A 22,674-nucleotide genomic window follows, 5' to 3' on the forward strand; every position below is an offset into this window, starting at 1 on the left:
CTTGTAATTCCATATCTTAACAGCGGAAAACATTCTTCTTGTTCCGTCATGCAGAGTGAAGAAACATTCACTATGCGCATAAGAAGACCTCCAATAGAGGCCATTCAAACAAAATGAAAAATGCTTATTGCCTTGAACAAAACTAGGGTGAGAGAGAAAGTACTGACGCTGACTGAAGAATTGTTATATTTAGTGCAATCTGATGAAACATAAAGACTACGATGCTTGGCTAAAGCTTCCTCATAACATGGTAAAAAAGTGAAGGTGGATTTGTTTTCCTGCTATTGTGTGTTGGCATCTGTGAGGCTGCAACATAAAGAGAAGCAAAATCCACTTGGCATGGATTGTTTTATATTTTTATATCAAGACAAAGCAAACATGAAGACACCAAGCACTTTGGGATCATCCACTGCAGAATTTCACCTGGGAGCAAAACATTTTCATCTGATACAGTATAAAGTTCATTGTAGAATAAACACCTCTGTTTTTTAAGATATTGAAATTCTTTACCGGAGTAAAGTTGCTCATTCTACAAATATCACCCATATGCAAGCAGAGCTAGAGCAATAAGTATAATTATATTTAATAATTATAATTAATTATAATTAATAATTAAGTGACACTAAACAGCATAAGGACAGTATAGCATGATGATGTGAGATGAGCACAGAAATGGAGCTGACATCAAGAAGAGATTTTTCTGCTCTCAGCATTGCATGGCAGCATGAATTGACACTCGTGATTGCTCAGTGACAGTCAAGAGTTGCTTTATGCACTTTAGTTTTAAAAGGCGGCATAAAAGCTGCACAGTGGACAGAGGCACTGATTAAGTGACAAGATAGCAACAGTATCAGACAGTAAACAAAATGAGATGTGGTACATAAGTCCCCTCATACTAACTTTACAGAGGATGTTCCAGTAGATATGTACAGCTATGGATTATATGCTCCATAGGTTTAATCAAGGGCTTTTACAAGCTCAGATCCAGGATCAATAACAGCACACAGGGGGTGGGAGGAGTGTGAATGGTAAACACTAGCCTTGAATGAAGACTGAAAAATGAAGGACTGTATATTTATGGCCATTTAAAAGTCATTTAAAAAAATCTATGAGACCTTGAGACCATAATCAATATTTGTATTGGAGATACACGTCTTAAACCAAGCTTTCCATTCACATCTCTCACCCTCTCTCATTATCTATCAAGATGGATAGGTGAATAGAGCAGGCTGTGCAATGAGTATTTCCTGGGTTACGTTCCCTATGCCTTGTTTACACAGACAAACCATTGTTACAGTATTGAGCCAGTAAATGAAGAGATGGCAGGTCTGCGGTCGAGTCCGGATGTCTGTCATCGATATCTACTCTCTTCAGGTCCCAGTTCTAACAGTTCTCCCAATCCTTAGTGAGAGGGCTGGAACAGACTCTGGGTCTTCGTAAGTGTCCATGCTTTATATCCCTGTCTGTCAGTTCCAGATCCTGGGTAGGTTCTCTAGGATCCTGCGTCGGTGTGAAGGGTTAGACACTCCTGCAGCACATAAATCCTCCTCTGTGATCCCACTGTGGAGAAGACACAGGCCGTTGTATCAGACATGACGAAAATATCAGACAGCAGTTCATTTCCAATTTATATTTATAACTATAATACTAGTTTTATAAATGCATGTTGTGCCAACATCTTTTTATAGATGTATATGATGGAATGTAATATTATATATGACAATATCAAGTTTGTTTGTTGTTGTTGTTTTTTTCATTTTTACTTAACCTTAAAAACCTAATTTAGTGGATGATTTTATCCAAAGTACACAGAAAAATAAAGGTGCGAACTGTAACCAATAATGGCTCTAATGGTTCTGAATAGGTTTCATGGTTTTGGATGGTGGGTGATGGCATAAATGTGGAAAATAACCAAACCCTCCATAGTATATTTTTTGCAATTGCAAATGAGGCTATACAAAGGCAGATAAACAAAAACACAATGCAGGTGTCTTAGCAAAGGAGTGCAGAAATGGTTCTTTAAAGGTCTGAAAGGTTCTTTGTGGAACCAGAAATGGTTCATCTATGGCATCACTCTGAAGAACCATTTTCGGCACCTTTATTTTTCTGTGTGTACCATAAGTGGCTACATTTAAGCATGGGTGGCCCTAGTGTGAATCAAGCCTCTACCGTGACAGAGTGATGCTCAACTCACTGAGCTACTGGACCAAAACGTGGACCCTGACCATTTGCCAGGGTGTTGAAATAAGGCCAAGAAAAAGCCTATCTGTGGACTGAATGTAGAACATGTCATTCAAACTCTTTTTACCTGAAGTAATCCAGATCATCCCAGCCACTGAGGCTGAGTCCCAGAGTGTATTTCTGAAGACCCAGAGTACTGAGAAGCTCCCGCACTGTCTCTGGTGCACCTTGGAGGACAGACACCTGCATTGAGGTAAAACAGAGAGTATTTTTTTACTAGAACTTGTACAGAGAGCCAGTGGTCAGTTGTTTCAAAAAATGTCTTTGTCTGCTACTGACGTGTTATATCTTACTTCTTTCTCCCAGCTGTAACCCCTCTCAGCAGGCATGGTAGGACCATTCCTTTGGCATGGCCTCTGGTTGGGTATGGATGGGCCTCTGTGGTCTGTGGGAAAGAAGTCCACCTCGCTGAGGGACTTGGCAATTTGCAAGGCCGTAAGGGAATTGTCCCCTAGAGGCCCGGGGGGCTGCTGCTCCACCATCCAGGGGACTGAGGCCTGACAGTGCGGTAAGCGAGTAGGAGTGTAGGGGAAGAGAGAGGGGGCGTTGGTCCCCCGGATAGGACTGGTCCTCTCTGGGTGAAGCTGAGGTTGATCCCTTCTGGCTTTCTCCCTAATGATGGCTGAGTGGTTCATATAGGTGTTCCTCAGGTTCTTTACTGGTAGTATGGAGTCCTGAACAATCTTTTTACCCAGGCATCTCACTCTGGGTGGTGACGCCTGTTCCTGGTATTGTGCGGTGGTGTTACTTGGGGAAGGAGGTATGGGAGATGGGTTTTTGGTTGGGAAAAGTTGATAGGAGGAGTTGGTTTGGGGTGGATGAAGGTCATTGGTTGAAGTGTAAGGGGGCAGGATGGCTGGTATCTCAATCTCTGTAAAGTCTGACCTGCGAGCGGACTTCCTGTCAAAGCCCTGCCCTCCTGCGAGTTTTGGGAGCTGCAAGGCCTCATTTCCGGACCAGATCACCTGAGGGTCCCTTCGCTGGACTGGGGCCTCCTCCACCCTGCGTGGCACTGACACACCTTCAAAGATGAAGTAGGCAGGATTGGTGTAGCTGCTGGGGGTTAGTTTGGGAGGAGCTGCTGAGGACCTGTAATGAACACATACATGTTAAGGAGACTTTTGTTAACTGAACTTCACCTCTACATTACTAGCCACATCCTCGATTTTCAAAGTGGTTTCACAAAACTTCATAACGTGTTATATAGCACTTAGTAGCAGTAACAGTACAGTAACAGTAGAAAGCCCTCAACTCACTAGGCTTACATATGACTGTTAAACACTTGTATTCACTGTTCAAAGTATGCATCAGCAAATCTTTTTTACTTATTGATAATATTTTGAACTAGTAATAACATGCAAAAATTATCTTATTTTTCCACTGTAGTTTAGATAATATCTGTATAACTCACCTGCTCAAATATAAACAGCAATTTGGAATGGACTTCTGTCAAGTTTTTCAAAATAAATGTATGCAGTAGAAAAGTAAATCCAAACTTGAGTTTTCTGATGTGGACATACTTCGCAGTTAAATGTGTATTCACAACATCAAAAGGATCCATAAACATCCCAAACAAAATCTTGCTACCTGGAAAAGTGGGCATGTGACTTCACATGCAAACTGCTGAATAACTGGATGAGTTTTTCAAAGTTCTCTAGCAAGCTATTGCTTGTGAGCTGAAGGCGTTCTGGTGCTTTACACTGATGCTAAGAAATAACAAGAGGTCCTCACCTGTTTCTTGGGGCCTGTGTAGATCCAGGAGACACGTGTCCCCTCCCATGACCCTTTTCATCCTTCTCAAAGCAGAACCACTCTGAAAAAGTCAAGTGACACTAAATTTCAAAATCAGGAAGACTTCTTCAAAGTCGGTGTGTTGTGTGTGGAGAATAAAGGCTAGGTCAGTATGAGATGCCATAGCATGGTAGTGTTTGTGTGTGTGTTGTCGTGGGGCCTGACCTGATGCCAAAATACTCTCTATCTGTCCTGTGTCAGAGGCTCAGGATGCATCTGGTCAGGGTCAGTCAACCAGGAGCCAAAAGAGGAAGCGGTCGAAAGATACCAGCAAGTGAAAAGCCAAGCCACGGATCATTGAGGAACCAAATAGAGGAAGCAATGTGAGACTCACAGGAGAGCCAAAGAATGCAGTGACAGTCGAGACGAAAAGTTTAGTAGGAAGTGATAGTGCAAGCAAGGGGCAGTGTAGGAGAGTAGCAGTTCTGGCTGACCCACCGTAGATCCTCTCCCGTGTTCCTCGCCTGTCCGTGGGCACGTGGACCCTGACCCGCCCCCTTATGGAGCCCATCTCCTCACCCCGGTGACTCAGAAACGTCTCAAACTGCTCTAATGTACCAGTAAGTGAGCGCAGGGCCACACAGCATTCACCTACAGCAATTAAAGAGATTATTCTTAAGATTAAGGGCACTGATTAACAAAGTAACCACAAGGGAGTGAAGTTATGAATTGGGACAGTTAAAAGACAAAATGGATTGGCCGGGGACCAACCGTATGACTCAAACCCGTCACATGACTTGACAGACAACAGCAGGTGCTGATCTTGAAGATACTCCATGTCGGACACAATTGGAAGAAGCTGTGCCAGACATAAACAGAACACAAGTTAACAGCTTGACTTCAATGACGTATTTTCCAGTGGTGGAAAGTAACTAAGTACATTTACTCAAGTACTGTACTTAAGTACAATTTTGAGATACTTGTACTTTACTTATTTCCATTTGATGCTACTTTATACTTCCACTCCACTACATTTCAGAGGGAAATATTGTACTTTCTACTCCACTACATTTATTTGACAGCTTTAGTTACTTTTCAGATGGAGATTTGACACAATGGATAATATAACAAGCTTTTAAAATACAACACATTGTTAAAGATTAAACCAGTGGTTTCCAACCTTTTTGGCTTTTGACGTCTTAAAAAAAGCAGTGTGTAGTCGGGGTCACATTTCAGATGTCTATGAGTTGTTAACAGCTCCACCAAATAGTGATTTTTCCCTCTAAACCTCACATGGTTTAATTTCAGTAAATGTTCAAATTATCCAATATTTCAGCAAAAATCAAAGATTAGAGAAAAAGTCCAAAAACTGAAAACAGATTTGTGTGTCAGAACTTTGTTTTTTCTTCTTTCCTCTCCCATTAATCATCTCACGACCCCTCAGATTTATTTGGTGACCCTTTGGAGGGGCCCGACCCCTAGGTTGGGAACCACTGGATTAAACTAGCTAACTGTATATAAAGTAGTTCCAACTAGCTCCACCTCCAGCAGCTACAACAGTAACATGCTGCTTACACGCTGATGCTTCAGTATTAATAATCTAATGATGTCATATATAATAAAATATCAGTCAGAGGGACCAAACCACTACTTTTACTTTAATACTTTAACTACATTGTGCTGCTAATACTTATGTACTTTTACTTAAGTAGGATTTTTCATGCAGGACTTTTACTTGTAATGGAGTATTTTTACATTGCTGTATTGGTACTTTTACTTAAGTAAAGGATCAGAGTACTTCTTCCACCACTGGTATTTTCAACCATTTCCAAATAGACTGAGCGTCTAACCTTTGGCAGTTGTTTGGAGGACCAGGCTAGTTTGAGAAACCCGGGCACGTCACAGCTCTGTGAGTCATTCTCACTTGAGCGTCGTGTCTCTGTGAAGAAAGACATGCACATAATTTTTCCTTGTAATGCTTAAGATAAAATGATGACTACTTTTGATTTGACAGAATACCTTCAAGGCAACACGAATGAAACTCAATGAAGAACTTGGCTTTGCTTGCCGTCTTCACAATGGCCTCGACGCCTTCAAGCTCGATCCAGGCCCTCTCCATGCTTGAATTTGGGTCTGTTTGAAAAGCAGGGCAACACTGGTCACATAATTAAGGGATTCAATCATATTACATCTGATTGCGTGTCCTAAGAGCCACAACAATGACAGCACCTGTTTTGGAGATGAACTGTGACGTCACCCCTACTTGGAATGTGGCAAAAACAGGTGAGTGGTCACTTGTGAAGATGTCATCTGTACAACCTGGTGAGAGACAAGTCCCAGTCATAATCATAATATTACAGCACTCTATAATTGCATTAACAACACTAAATATTTTGCCCTTTTCATGCTTCAAAAATTATGTAACAGTATATAGCTTGAAATTGCAAAACTGAAATTCCTCTGATTGATTTGGAAATACATTTTGATAGATTTCAATATTGATATGTGAAATAGGCAGCTCAGCAGTCAGCAAGATCAGGAAAAAAGGCAATTTTAGAGGCAAAAAATAGTACAATGGTCTGAGCCATATTAGATGCTTTCTGCACTTTGTGGTAGTTTTTTCTGGTTTGATAGTTTGCTGAGGCTAGACAGAAACAGAGGCTTTGGCTGAATGAGAGGAAATGACTCTGTCTGTATGGACCACAGACCAGGATGTAGGGGTTGACCGTTATTCATTTGCAGGGCGACTGGCATTTTACAGTAAAACAATGAAAGAAATGCCCGCAGATGTCTAATTTGAGAATGCCGCATCAAATCCATTGCCTAAGTTTAAGTCTTAAGCATTTCCTTTGCTTTTGCTTTTTTTTTTTCATTTTGTTTCATTATGTCTTATCCATTCCCTTTTCTTGAGAAAGCTTTCTTGAATACTTTCTGTTTTGTTTTGATCTCTGGAGCTTACCATATGAGGTGCAGATGATGTGTGTCTCTGGATAGGACTTCCACAGAATCCTATCACACCAAGATGGAACATTGACTCGCACCTATAGAAACAGAATTAGGTTATATCTAAAAAAAAAAAATGCGTTTGTGTGTTTAATAATGAAAATATAATGTATGGCAGATATGGAAATATGCAATGGAGGGTGCGCTCCATTCCTGTTATGTCAGCCATGCCCTTTTCAGTACAGGGTAATTCTTAACCTCCTATTTTTAGTGGTCATGGCAGCTGCTGTCAAAGTCACCTATACCCTACAGACCTTGTAAATTGGGATTAGGTTACACATAAAAATATCTTAAGATGTGAGCCATCGGTATACTTGGAATGTTTCTGGGGACTATAGCTTAAAAGTGTACATGATAGTGTCAGACTGTGAAAAATGTCATTTAGAACAATTATTAAGATGCACAGTGTGATGAGGAGGTCCTGTCACTTCTGCCTGTCCTGTAACTCTGCTAGGGGAACAGACTCACCCCTGAAGTCTTGTACTTCTGCCATAGGTAGCAGTCTCTAGAGCCCCGCTCATACCGATAGGTGGGTGGAAACGCAATCTTCTCTTCCTCTTAACCATGACAAATAGAGAAAACGTACAAAGTGGAGAGTGATAAAGAGGAAAGCAAAGGCAGATTCAAATCAGACCTTGGAAAAATAGTACTTGCAAATACATTTTGTTTGCTCATTTTAGCCTACTTCGATGCTAAATATACGAGGTTTGCCACAGAGGACAAAACAGTGAGGGCCAGAAAGTTGCCAGACAATCACAGGAAGGTATTCAAAAGTCAATTTAACTTTAATATTCATTTTAATTTTAATATTGTCTGTGATGGACAACAACAGCACTATTCAATATGTCCTAATATGGTAAACCCCACTCACCTAGTACTCCAATTAGGTTATAACAAACATTTTTTGAAAATACTATTTGACCCAGGACTGAATCAAAGGATGAAGAAAATAATGACAATTGCAGTATTTGATTTAATTTTTTAGTTTTTTAATTTCTAATACAATATTCATAGTTTGCAATATAGGACAAAGGTCAATATGAGGGTGGAACTCACTGAAATTGAGAAAGGCCTTCCTCTTGTGCCTCTCTCGGGTCAGCTGGTCCGCACACATGAGCTCCTCAAACTCCCTCTTGGACACATGTTTCAGAATGTCCTGAAGGCACGGAGGGCCAGGGAGAAGCAGGAGGAGAGGGTGAATGTCTGGAGTTTTTCAATATTCAGTATGAGCGGAGGGTTTTTACATTTGAGCACTGTGCTGAAAAGGGGGAGCTATGAAATACATACAAATAATGACTGTTTTTCTGACCTGTACATCCAGGTCCAGTCTGTAATTGAGGTCTCCACACCAGAAGAGGTGGGTGAAGCGCAGGCTGATGTCAAAGGCACTGAGCTGCTTGTCACCCAGAGAAAGCAGTCTGAGGATGTCCACAAAGTTCTGGTTCCTCCTGAATATGATGTACATTACAAGACAGGATTGTAAATCATATTTTCCCCTTTTTTATTGCAAAGCATAGACATGAAAAGGGCACGCTTCCACACACTCTCACACACAATGTGACACATCTCTGTCAGTACACATACACCTCTTTATCTTCACAATAAAAACATACCTAAGGACTTTCTCACTTCCAGAGGTCAGGTGGCAGTTCACAAACCCGAAAGACGTTCCACTGAAGAGGAAGGAGACGCCAACGGCCCCCTTGTTTCCTGAAACAGCAGAAATACCCAGTCAAACCTCTGAGTTAACGAAAACACATTTTGTTCCCGTTAATCATGTACTGATATTTTTGGCTGTTGGCCATGATGTGATATGCTTTCTGTATTTGCTTTGTGTGATTATCTGAGCTGAGGCATTTTGGATGATGAGATCATGGAGGGCAGCGTACCCAGTGTGTTCCCCAGGCCAGTCTTCACACTGGCTGTGTTCACATGGCTGATGCGGCTCTCATGCTCCGGCTTCACAAACACAGCCAGCCTCATATTCCAGAGGGATTGCACTGCCACCTACAGGACATAGTCCCACATTACATTACAAGGGGTGACAGGAATAGTCCAACCAGTCAAGGATTATACTATTACAGGAAGGGTTTCATTGCAAATTGTTATGCAAAAAACTATATAAAAAATAAACTACATAAGGAAAATGCTGGCTGAAACAAATTATGCAGTGCATGAAAAAATATAGATATTGGCTTCCTCAAAAGATAACCTCATATTCCCTGGGGAGTTTTCCTTTCAAATCAGCAATCATTTTGTAAGAACAAGTGTCATTTATATCAAGTGGTGGATAGGTAATTTTGGAATGAAACTCCTAAGATTGTACAATATATCCTAAGAAATGAACATTACAAGGGAACCTTTGCTTTACCCACTCTTACCTATTTTGGGCATGTTAATATTAATTAGTGACTTTCTTTGCTTCTATAACGTATAATGTCTGCACCCTATTCACAGGGAAGAAAGAGTGGAAAGATCAACAGGAGAGCTGAAGCAGGAAACAGGGATGCTTACTTGTTTGTAGTCAATGTGAGTGTAGCTGCGAAGGGTTGCCTTGATGTGCTCTGTCCACTCTCTCTCCCCCTGAGGGTTTTCTTGAGTCCCCAGGACATAGATGTCATGAGGGAGCAAGGCGGTGGACTCATCTGGGGTGTGTCCCAAGCCACAGCAGGTCACCCACGACTGGAGGCTGCGAGGGGGAGGGGAACCGCCTGCGCACACAAAACACCATGATAAATCATCAGAATAATGTTAGTCTCTTCCTTTAATAATTAATTAACGACTCTTAGTGTTTATCGGCACAATTGTTGTTACCCATATTCCAGGTGCCAACAAACACAGAGACCAGGTCAGGTTCACTCAGCTGGGAGTGTCTGGTTTTCATCAGTTGTAGCAGCTGGCAGAAGGCCTCACGCTTCTGCAAGAGACGACACAATAACTCAGTGAAATATGGGACAGCAAACACTGGTATCCAATTAACAGTAAGACTATAACTCTGCCTTACCCTTGCACTCTCAAACATCAGCTCCCGTGGTGTGTTGTGATGGCTGTCAACCACCATGCGCACTTTGGCTGAACTGCTCTGGAACTTGACAAGCTGCAGGACTGACACACAAAGACACATGCTACAGTAGAGCACATCTATCAGCATGAGAAATGTGACAGGCGCTAAATCGAAAGATAGAATTTGGTAACACATAAAGATTTGCTTACTTCGGTCATGTGAGACCGTCTCTACGCCAAATGATCCAGCCTTCCTGTCAAAGAGCAGCACTCCTGAGTCCACATCCACAGAAACTGTCTGTCTGCCATAGCGCACCATCTTCACCTGGACACACAAAGAAACACAACTGTTAATACCTGTACACAGTTAGAGAATTATCTTAAGGTAAAGGTAAAATAAAATTGAATAACAGGCTATTAGCAGGATTTTATAGATTGCAAGATAAAGTGCCCCTCTCCATTGATTTACCTGAAAGGAGTGGACTGGCATTGGCCTGGCATGGTTCTTGACAGAGGTCACAGTGACGGGTGTTGGTTCAGGAGGGGGCGGGGCAGGCTGCGCCGCTAGATTGTGATTGGTCACCGCATCCTGTAGTGCTTTCAACACCTCCAGGGGCAGAGAATTTATTAGAATTGACCTATCTCTGTCCATCATAAACACATTTGGCTTCTTGTCATCGGGACAACTTCTACTTAATACTCATAACTTACAACTGACCATTGCTGCTGAAGGTCGCAAGACTGTGAGGGCTATGAATTTCAGATATACCCAGTTAGTAAACATACCCTTTTCTCCAGCGAGGAAAGGAGGCTGACCAATGCTGTAATCTTAGACAGCAGGCTGTCTAGCTCCATCTCTGGACCCTTGTTCCAAAGAGACAAGAAGATAGATGCAACTTGATGATGCATATGAATGTTAATGCAGATCTTATACAGTTTTGCTTGCAACACTTTCTACTAAGAGCACTAGAGAGGGGTACTGTTTCAGAATTTCCACAGTTTGTGTAGCCTTTACTGTTCTTAGCATACTACATGTTTTGCTTTGTACCTGTGCCTTGGCGCATGTCAGAGGGCAGCTGGGATGGTCGAACACTTTGGCCAGGGTCTCCAGACTTGACAGTGTCAGGTCAATCTCACTGTAGATCAAACAAAACTTTTGCTGCATGACCACAGATCAAGGAATCATTCATACCCAAACTGTCTAGTATCCACTGAAAGATAAAACCCAATGCAGATCACTCAATGCAGATAGCATCCCAGGAGCATTGTACTGCATTATAGTGCAACCAGCTACTACATTCAAACTGCTCCTGGTCTTCACTTTCCCTTGAAATTTTTGTCTTATCATTAGCAGTAGGAGCAGAATGATGCACACCTGTTGAGGCCTTGGCAGGCAGTGCCCAGAGTGCGTTGAAGGTGGCGAAGACTCGTTGCACCTTTATGCACACTCTCGATGTCGAGAGGCAGCTCACTGAACAGGTAGTCACTGAGCAGGCCAATCACCTCACCTGCCATGCTGTGAGGACAGGAGATAGGAGGTACAATTCAGTTGTCACAGCTCTCTGCAAGCTGTTCATGTAGGCTACATTCCTAGCATTTTATCAGGCAGGATAAACCTGTGTGAAGCATCTCAGGAATAGTTTTTGGACAATTTATTTCTAATGCTCTGTATTTGAGTTTGTGTTTAAGCTAGATAACTGTACCTGGATGTGTTCAGCTCCTGTAACTTATTCAGGAAAAGGGCATGAGGGGCTGGTGTCGCTGGTGGCCCTGTGGAAGGACCTGTGTTGATGGCTGGAACTGGGGGTGGCTTCTCATCATCTGTGCATCCATAAAACATGAAATTAAACCTTTCAAACAAGTTGACAATCCATATTGCAGTCCTGGTGCGGGGAGGTTTGAGCCTCAGTGACACATTCTGTATTAGATAAATGATAGAGGATGCATGGTAATGTAGGTATTTAGCATGTTAGTGATTAGTTGTAATAGCAGGATGTGGGCCCACCTGAGCTCTCATCCCCAGTGTCTGTGTCACGGGTGACAGGGTAGAGCAGAGGGGTGACCAGGCCCTTATGGGGATGCTGGTACCCCAGCACCAGGTCCTCCAGCGTACGGAAACAGTTCACCTGCACCCCCTGTGTTGTCTGTGAGACACACACACATATGCACAAAAGTCAGTATGTATATCACATGGACATGTGTGCATGTTCACAGGCTGTGGTTACTCCAAACACAACCTGGAAAGGCCACAGAAACTGTAAATACATGTAGATGATAAGGGACACATAAGCATGCAAAACACTGGTATTACATTCAGTAATGTTTGAATATAACATCTGAAATTAATACCTTTAATACATTTATTTGCATATCAGTTTTACTTATACAAAGTGCTTTATTATCTATGCAAACAAAACAAGGCTGCACACAAAATAAAGAGGGCAGCAGCAAAAAACAAATACATCACCATAAGGGTGGGAATTGGGGCTATCTGAATTTCTGTATCTAAGGGATAAGTATAGCTGTGCATCGTTACTATAGCACTGGAAGGATCTATTGTGTCCATGGATAATGTGGCCAAGACGGGGCATGTAAATAGAAAGACATATGGGACCTAAAATTTGAGAAAAATCTTGAGGAACTCCACAAGTAATGTGATGATGATGGTGAGTTTCTGATTTGAACTGAGCCTGATAGGCCTGATTCTATGAGAAAGATATGAGCTGAATCAATTTAGTGCAGTGCCTTGCCTTCATGCCAACACAGGAATCAGGCAATCAACTAAGCTGTGATCCACAGTGTCAAAGGCCACACTACGTTCTAGAAGGTCTAAAATAAAACGATAATAAAATATAATAATACTAATACTAATAAAACTAATAACCCAAATCCACTGCCATTAGAATATTACTAGCTAATTCTCAACATTTTCTTCAACTCTTTGCACTTCAAAGGAGAGGCTTCAATAGATCACCAGGGATGGAGCGTAATGAGCCAGTCTACCTTAAACAAGTCCATAGAATTGTAACATTTCTCTAATATGAGATACAAAAAAAGCCCCTCTAACATCTTTAACCCTGAAACTTTGATATAAAGTCTTACAAAATGTCATGGACGACTTAATTTATTTGCCTTCCTTTTATGTTCCACTTTATTACATTCCCTCCTGTGTGCTCATTGAAACAGCTTACTCCTAGCTTTTGGAATGCCAATTAAAATGATCTCAACATTATGAATATAATAATGTCTGAGTGTGCTGTGTAATCTGAATTTGTAGTGTCATGTTTTGGATGTGTCTACACAGCACCACCCCCCCCTCTCGCTTGGTGGAACTAAGCAGAAGTATCTATTTGCATGACAGAAAAAGTCACATGCAGATGAAGGAGGCGTCCCAGTGGGATTCAGAGAGCGGTGCCCTGCACCCCTCTGAGGAGGTGAAACAACTGACAACTACTTCCTGGATGCTGCAGTGGTTGGCTGCCATGATTCACTGTGTTCCACTGCCCAACCAGTCTAAGAACCCCGAAAACACATGGTTAGGAAGTTTTACATGCAAACATTCACACATTTAAGCCACAGGGAAGCCTACTATGATACCGTCCACAAAAACCTGCACAATTACACTCTAATGCCACTCAAAGCAGTACAAACACAGAATTAAGATGAAATAAACACATACACATACTGTACAGGTACCTACACCCACTCACATGCACAAAATCAACATGGCACACACTAGACCATAATACAAAATAAGCTCTTTTCCTGTGTCTTTTTTTAGAAGTTTTTGTTTTCATTGTGCGGTGAGAGAAACCATTCTTTGGCACAAGCTACCTGGGTCTTTTGCCAGGAACTTTTCAAATAGTATTTTTCATCCCACAAGGAACTCTTGAAAAGCAATTAAAAAGAAATGAAAAGGAATATGGGACAGTGAGAGACAAAATAGGCCCAAAATATCTTCATGGCCCTCTTGGAAAAACAAAAAGTCAAGCGTGCTACTTCTTTGTGAATAAGTGGAGCAAATCCAGTGAGGGGAAAAGTGCTTATTGGAGGCTTCTACTGATGGCAGTGGAAAAACGACTGAAATAGAGTTTGGGGAGTCCTCATTTGAAAACAGAGAACTTTTCCAAAGCAGTCAAAGCCTTGTAAATGAGCGGTAGACAATTGTTATTGAATTCTTGTCATTGGAGTTTAATGTGCAGACATAGTTAAAAAATGCCAAGGCTGGCTTGTGGTTTGTCTCTTTTGTGTTACTTTCTGTTTGTTTGTGTGTGTCTGTATGTGTGTGTATGTGTGTGTGTATGCTTTTCTTAACTTTAATAATTAAGTGGTTTGCTAACTAAATGGTCAGAGTATCAAAAACACACACATACCGTAACTGCCTTAAACTCTGCCACATCCAACAGACCCATTATGTACAGTATAATACAAACACCATAGTACATTCACACACACACACAACCAATAAACACACCCATTGGTCAATGACCTAGTGCGTGGGTAGAGTAGGAATCTCTGAGACATACACACAATTTCTCCTCTGTGCTGCTGAGATCATGCTGCAAGCATGCGGCCACATGGTAGAGATGGCATTCAAACAACAAGGCTACTGCAGTTGTAACAGAACCAGCACAGAAAGGAAATACAAACACGTTGCTGTTCTCCTTACAACAGCCAATAACAAGCCATTGTTTGATGCCTCGAACTCCATCTGGCTGGCTGTGGTTCCCTCTGTATGTACAGTTTGTACCAAGGTTTTCGGCTGTGTATTGTGTTTCTCTTCCTCTGCTCCTCGTTGTGGAGATAGAGAATACAGTGTCATGTGGTGATACTGGGATGGCCACTCACCTGCACTGCTAGAAGGCCGTCTGCATCAGGGAGAATACGATAAGTGTGAACATGACGTTGGAACCTTTGAAAACCAAAAATAACTCTGTTACTACTGACATAGCGCATTACTACAGAATGTTTGTGAGCAAACAACATTCAAAGGGAAAATGTACTTCAATTTAGTGTTGAAATAAGGACCAGATGTCTTGTTCTAGTTAACAACACTGTAACTTTCTCAACAAGGCGCCAGTGATTTTACAGATTACAAATTATGTGGTTTGTTTTAGATCTACAGTGTAAGAGGAACACAAAAATCACTATCTCCATCAATAATGTCAGAGGGATTTGTTGATGCTTAGCACTTTCAGGCAACAGACAGAGGTGAGGAGCACTGTTCATTAGTACATCATATGAACCAAGGGGAGACAAGAAAAACATAAGGAGAATACAGATGAAAGGTGCAGAGGAATTAGAGAAACTGAAAGAGGGAATGAGATATTGAGAAAAGAAGGAAGGGGCAGAGGGAGCGCTGTGAGCAGCCGGGCTCAGCTTTCAGGAATGTGTCTGGCTCAGGCTGATGAGCGGAGAGAGCAGTGTGGTCGCTGCAGCTCCCGCCCTCTTCCAGGGGCCCCAGGGAAGACAGAGGGGAAGAGGGGAAACAGGGAGCCCTGAGCCAGGGTTGGACTGGCTGAGATGGCCTGTGTTCGGACAGGGCGGCCTCCGCTCCGGAGAGGGCGTGTGTGTGTGTGTGTGTGTGAAGTTGGCCCTGCCCTTAAGCGGCCCTTTAAGCCGTAGCGCTTCCTATGCTGCCTGCTGGCAGAGGAACGTGAAACTGATGGAGATGACAGGGGGAGAGAAGCTGCTGAATCCATTCACAGATGGAGACATTCTGCAGCAATCTTGAGTTTATGAATAGTTTCCAATCCTACATGCCAAAATCCAAAAGTTTCACAAGCGGTCTTAATTAAGTATGGTCCTACGTAGAACTTATTTTTGTCTGAAGAAACCTTTTTGCAAAAGGTTGCTGCTATGAGACATCCTGGGTGGATCAAATATTTAATACTTTGAATGTTTTAAAGAGGTGGAGTAGAAGGTCCTGGGTTCAAATCCTAAGTGGAACAACCATAACATTGGACATAAACAATATGATTCAATAGCTACTCTACATGAAATGTCCGGTAAATGGATGACTTCTGAACTGTAGACAGTCAACATCCACTTAACCACTTTAAGTATTTTCCAGTTCTTTTCAGTTGAACATAAAGGGGTTCCACATAGAACCACATCGCAAGAGCTGTACATTTACAGTCACATTTACAGTTACAGCTCTAAAAGTTGTTATGCACTGAAATGAAATGGGCTCTATGTTACACCTATAAAAGTTCTTATACGGAACATAGAGCTTAATAAATCATAGATAATAACTGTGGAGTGTGCCAGCTGGGAGAAACAGGCTGTTCTCTGCTGAGCAGGTGTGTGTGTGTGAGAGAGAGAGAGAGAGAGAGAGAGAGAGAGAGAGAGAGAGAGAGAGAGAGAGAGAAAAAGAGAGAGAGAGTGACAGAGAGAGATGACAGAAGCCAAAATGGCTTACCTACTAAATAAAGCTCAAAAAGCTCAAAACCAAAAACAGAGAAGAGAAGGAGAGAGAGAGAGAGAGGAGAGAGAAAATTAGTTAGTAAATTGTTACTGCATGGTTGTCTGTTTGAGACTGTTTATGTTTGTGTGTGTGTGTGTGTGGTTGTGCATGTACTGTGTTTGTGTGTGTGTGTGTGTGTGTGTGTGTATGAATGTGTGTTATACTCACAGCAGGCACAAGGCGTAGGCTCCTGGCACAGACTCACTGTCTCTTACTAGGTAGCTTCCATCCCTGCCTGCCCGTGCCAACAGGTCCTCCGCATGCACACGGCTGATGTCACGATGATACCATGTTGCCGTTGCCATGGTGACCAGTGTTAAGAGAGCGTGTGCTCATTAAGATAATCCACAGAAGGCGAGGAAAAGGGACATGACATGACATAGACCCAGTCAGTGTCAGACTCGCTCAGTCGCTCCAGTTGTGTGGTCCTGAGCTCTTCAGCGCTTACAGCTTTCCCATGATCCTGGTCCAAATGATCAATGTCTCAGACGGAGACCGTGGAGAGACATCACCTTGTCCACATCAGCTAGCGCTTCCCTGCTGGGTCCTTCACATCCTGTCGCACTGGAGGAAGAAAGAAGAAATATCCAACTGACTGGAGGAAGAAAGAAGAAACATCCAACTGACTGTCATGTGTGTCTACTGTAACAACATTTTCCCTCGTGACCAGCAGCCCACCTCGCCGAGAACGTCCTCCTGTTAGAGAGACAGAGAGCGCTTCACTTTTTGTTTGCAAGTTGCTGAACACAGGTGGATGTGTTGCTCCAACAAGCACAGACCCTCATACCACTGACAGAGAGAGAGAGAGAGAGAGAGAGTGAGAGAGAGAGAGAAAATAGAGTGAAGTGCAACAGAGCCTGAATGAAAGCAGCCACCCCTGGGGCAATGACAGTGCCTGTAGCTTAACCACAAACACAGGCCCTCCTCCTGTCCCAAAACAAAAACCCCAGCAACATGCAAACAACAGGAAAGAAGAACCAAGAATGGCAAAACAAACAAATCATGCAGCACACACAGCGCCCACACACTCACACACGCATACAGCAGAGAGAGAGAGAGAGAGAGAGAGACACACACACACATACCAGATGGAACTCAGTCAGCACTAAAAGCAGGCAGGCATGCAACAGAAACCAGACTAATTCAAATGATTTCCCAGCTCTGTTGCCATATAAGGGAATAGGAACACCCTACAGAAAGTTCAGCTGATGACTGCAGTTCTCTTTGCTTCTTCCAGACCTAGATTCCATTTGGAGTGAGCCTGGATGGACGTGGGCTAATCCAGGGGTCGCGCTCCCATGCTGGATGTTTGTGTGTGTCTGTCAGAGGCGTCCCGTCCCGCGCGGCGTGGTCTCCGAGCGGCTCCTCAGTGCGTTGTCAGAGCAGAGGGAGGGTGCAGGGAAGCGGAGGACAACCCCATTAGAGCGCACGGGGCAGACAGAGGAAGTGACTCGCCATTCCAGATGGCCGACATAGCCAGGGGAATTCTTGAGAGAGGCTCGACTTCGCCACCAGTGTGTGAAACAGCAGACTGCTTCCTTCTCTCTCTCTCTCTCTCTCTCTCTCTCAGTCTCTCTCTGTCTCTCTACCACTTTCCTTTCTTCTGCTTCCTCCTTCCCCTACTCCCTCTCTTTGCTCAAATGCCAAACACAAAACACAGCTTTGCATACACAGGTGGGCTGCTTGGCCATGTCCCAGTTTCATTCCCCTCCTGTATTGTTTTGTTTTGTTTGGTTTTTTTGGTCTTTATCTTCAGAACTTTCTTCCTCTGACAAACCTATTTCCTTTCTCTCCTTTTCTCTCCTCCCCCCCCCAGCCTTTCTCCTTTGTCACTCTCCCTAAACTTCCCTTCTCTCACTCCCTTCTTCCCTCTCAGCAAAAAGCAGCCTCCATATGGTTATGATCATCCCTCACTTTCTGAGTCTTATTTTTGTTCTCCAGAACGACATCATTCCTCCCCTCCTACTCCCCTCCTTCTCTATTAGCCAGAGTGTATAACTCTGTGGGAAGCTGTTTGGTTCCATATTTGCTGTTCTGCCTCTCACTACTCAGCAAAAATGTACCCACCACCAACCGCAGGCTCCATAAAACAAACACACACAAGTACAACCCCATCTGACTATGTATCCACTTAACCCTCAATTTTTAATCAATTCTTTGCAGTGTTGCTTTGTGCTCTCTGCAGAATGTAATTGTCAAGTTTTGTCCCATCTATCTATCTCATTTGTCTATCTATCTGTCCTGCATTTGGGTCCTCACCACACCTCCCCGTGACAAAACCTTGGTTGGCAAAATGATAACACTTTTACAGAATAGACCCTCTAGAATTTAGAAATATTGAATGATGAACTTCAGGTAATTAATTTATTTTAAATACATATCCATTTTCCAAAATAAATATAATGTGTTCTGGAGGTCGTAGAGGTTGTAGGTGAGTAAGGGGATGGATTAGCGCTCAACCCACTGTTAACTAAGCAGTTTCTCCAGTAATCTCCTTGGGTTGAGAGGGACAGGAAAGCTTTTTCATACATTGAAAGCTGCAGTGGACCACTTAGGGTTGAAGACTTCACTCATATTTGGCTGAAGAGATTAAAAAAAAACCCCAAATGTGTTAAGATATAGGTCAGGACACATATAGGTCAGGAAGCTGTGGTGCAGATCTGTTTCTGGTGGGCTCCCACCTCAAACGAGTTTTAGCATGACTGTAAGACTATAGTACTCAATTTGGATTCTGGCCTGATGAAGTTTAAGAACCGCCTGATTTACACAAACAGTTGTATTTCTACCACAAAACCTTTCTACTAGCCCTCTCTTTTAAACACAGACAGTTTTGCTTTTATCGCATTTGTCATTTTCAGAAACAGCACTTTCTGGATTGTCTGGCACTTATTTACTCTGGTCCCTTTCTATTCTACCACTCCATCCAATTACACCGCGGCCCTGCTTATGCAAACAGTGGATTGGATGGGATATTCAGACAACTAGGTCTCCTCCATTTCTAGGAACCACCCACTCCCTTTCATTTTCCATGCCGGGCTCTCAGATCATTGTTTTGTTTAACTTGACTATGGTTATGCAGTCCTTAGCCAATCAACTCCTTTCGTTTGAAGCTTGTAACCTTACCAAAACATTCCAACTGATGGCAGCAGCAGCTCTTCAGAGTCATAGCACCAGTCGAGTCGAGTTGGGGAGTAGTAGTTGCTAAAAATACAGCTGAGGAAAGGTCAAATGAGAGGTGAGGAGCATAACTGAGAGAAAGCTGACAGGTAAACAACATACCTGTCCAATACAGTCTGAGTTCATACTGAGAGCTGTGTTTCAATAGAATCAATCAATCAAATCAATGATGTAGATTATAGTATATCAGCAACTCTAGATTGAAATCTACACTGGAAGGAGACAGCACAGTTCACCAACAGTCAGAAGACAGCACTGATTGGTTCAGAATCTAAATTAGTTTGTTCCTGTTATAGCAACATATTGCTAAGAAGTAGTAATACCATGGTGGTCTAATGCCTTGAGACCATTCAGCAGTCCCGTCGAGGGACAATATTGACCATCTATATAAAGTGTGTGCCTAAAATGGCACAAGCTTAACTGTAAGGGGCTTATGTGACTATGCTGTGTGTAACCGACTGTCAAAACTGGAATAACACAAGCCAAGAAAGTCATTCAGTCAATCAAGAGGAGATCAGAAAATAAGCTTCATTTAGGTTTTATTTAAATGGCTTTTCCCTGGATAGTATTGAGTGGTATACAATAATTATGTAAACAGAGGTACAAATCAAACAGTGCATCTTTATGATGAGTCTGAAATATTTGTGATGAGTGTGAGCAGAACAACTGATTTAATTAAAATCACATAAAATCCCAGGTATCACAGACCTGTGCTACAGTAGGCAGTACACTGATATTCTAAGAGACTCCTTGCTCTCTGATTCACTGGCTGCTGTCCCAGAGCTGTGTTTTGGTAAACCCACTAGAGGAGAGAATGTGTGTATATGTGACGGGAAGGTAATTTGAGTTGCTCTTAAAGCAGCTCAGAGTTTCCTAGTGAAGTCAGCAATCAAGTTGCGAGGGACGCGAAAGCTGTAAGAGGCTTACTGGTAAGACACAGAAGAGGCCCATAACTGACACACTCCAGTCCCAAAGCAATCTCCAAGTAGCTAACCATAATGCTAAACCTAATCCTTACCTCCAGAGGTCTGTGAATACACATCAATACGTGAAAACACACACGTTAAATATTCCTTTAGCAGCAATACAATATGCCAACTATCCCATCATCAAGACAAACCATATTATCATGGTAACTAACAGACCATGAGGTGAGGAGCATTAGGCAGTGTTGGTTCCTTTTATGAACCACACCCCAGGTGTTACTTTGTGTTGCCAGTGAAGCGCTAAGGCAAACTGTATCAGAATGACTGTATAGGCCTATGGCATATAAGAACAGAAGTTTTTAATATAAGGCACAGTAGTTTAACATTTAACATTTAATTTCAGGTGTCTTGCAGAACTGCTTGAGGAGCTATTGCTTTACTGATATTACATAATACCTCAATGGAAAGGCTTAACAGGCCAAAGAATACTAAAATTGGTTGGGCAAATATTACACAATCAGGTGAGAGCCAAAATATACCTCAAATAACAAGAATGGGACATAAGTAGAGCGTTGATGCCTATTAAAATGTAATAGCTACACCCATCAGCAGATAAACTTGTCAAAAGCTTTAAAAAGGCAATAACAAAGTAATAATCTAAAAAGGCACAAATTCAAATCTCAGGAATATTGCAAACTTATACATCAAATACAAGATAACACAAATATAATACAACTACTAATTATATTTATGAAATTGTGTTTTTTCTAGTTAACAGTCCGTATGGCTCATCCTGCCAAACTGTGGCTGTACTTTTGGTGTTACATAAAAGCCTCACGATTCACATAAAGGAGCCACTGCTCTCATATATCACCGCTCCACAAAAATTAATTGTTTGTTTGAACTTCTTACAATGGCTACCACTGTGGTTCTACAGTCTAAAGCATACACTGCTTACAATATTTCAACTAATTTCTAAACTTTACTGGATACTGCAATGTTATATGATATAAGTGTGAAGATGGAAATTATGCATAGCAACACAGAATCATTGGGGCAGCGTTCAACAGTGTAGGTTAAAGGTATAGGTTAACTTTGCTGGTATTTCCCTGTGAACTTTGTATTACCCCGAGCTGATGATCCGGCAGTGTAATGCGCAGCAGCGTTGCCCCGTCTGGACAGCTTTAAAGAGATCTCAGACCCTGTCCCCATATGACAGTTGAGTGAAGGCCAGCGTGGACATCCACCAATCTAATTCATTATCCTGGGCTGCCAAGGTGTCAAGATCTTCCAAAAAAAAACATAATCCATGCCCCCCATCAATCAATCAATTACACTTAGCTGCGGAGGTGCCAAGATCCCCCTCAAATCCGTCCGTAGATCCCCCTGCAATGCATCCGTATTTCCTGATTTGAAATACTAAGAAATAAAAAATGATGCTGGTCAAAATACAACTCATGGCAATTTTGTCCCAATGAAGTCCCCAGAGGATAGTTATGCATTTGAGTACATGCACAATTGTTTTTTTATCTAAATAATACTCTCATTGACTTTTGTTTACAACCTTTTAGGACCAATTTCTTTTACAACAGTGTTACCTTCCACTGACATGTAACAGATATTTTGACGCTATTAACTCTTTGAAGTAATCTTGACCACCATCATGTCCATAAAGACCATAAAGAGTTGAATCATTTGTCACCATAATTTTCTAATCACACATGGATAGATAGTGATACTAGCTGTAAAGCCTTGTTGTGCGCACAGCAATTCATGCCAGCAGGTCACTTATATTTCTGTAAACCTGGCATGCGGACAGATTGTTCAAGGCTTGGCAGAGGAGCCATCTGTCATCCTGGCTACCATAACAACCAAAATCCAACTAATACTAGGCTACTCTACTCCTGTCTAAGCCTTGGCTGGAGGAAGGGAATTCCTTAACGCTCACTTATAGTCCATCCACACAAGAACCTTTTAACCCCAGTGAGGCCTTGACAAAATTTTACAACAATCTCACAGTTTAGGGCCAAGAAGTTAAATTACTTCACTGCAAGATTTATTCAGCTATTAAGCCATCAAAGTTATTTCATTTAACACGTTTTTTTTAAAATCAGGGTTCTTTAATAA

The 22,674-nt window shown here is 42.2% G+C and overlaps 1 protein-coding gene across 1 annotated transcript; it reads right to left on the reverse strand.

Annotated features, from left to right (window-relative positions):
* Positions 1-347: 347 nt before the first annotated feature.
* inppl1b (inositol polyphosphate phosphatase-like 1b) lies at positions 348-16,749 on the reverse strand. The gene is made up of 27 exons (XM_071525241.1): positions 16,613-16,749; positions 14,827-14,890; positions 11,984-12,122; positions 11,682-11,799; positions 11,354-11,494; positions 11,041-11,114; positions 10,765-10,874; positions 10,448-10,585; positions 10,189-10,303; positions 9,980-10,080; positions 9,790-9,892; positions 9,490-9,686; positions 8,865-8,982; positions 8,589-8,685; positions 8,285-8,423; positions 8,032-8,131; positions 7,444-7,532; positions 6,932-7,013; positions 6,202-6,291; positions 5,992-6,105; positions 5,823-5,911; positions 4,744-4,831; positions 4,471-4,623; positions 3,973-4,054; positions 2,535-3,330; positions 2,309-2,424; positions 348-1,560 (listed from the first exon to the last, which is right to left on the reverse strand). Exons 1-27 carry the CDS (start codon positions 16,747-16,749, stop codon positions 1,467-1,469), a joined length of 3,684 nt encoding a protein of 1,227 aa, XP_071381342.1. The 3' UTR covers positions 348-1,466.
* Positions 16,750-22,674: the final 5,925 nt, after the last annotated feature.

The sequence above is a fragment of the Centroberyx affinis genome, unplaced genomic scaffold (genome assembly GCF_046629955.1).
Source record: "Centroberyx affinis isolate AG114_WGS23_722 - 3 ecotype Tasmania unplaced genomic scaffold, CSIRO-AGI_Caff_v1 ptg001277l_1, whole genome shotgun sequence".
NCBI classification, from domain to species: domain Eukaryota; kingdom Metazoa; phylum Chordata; class Actinopteri; order Beryciformes; family Berycidae; genus Centroberyx; species Centroberyx affinis.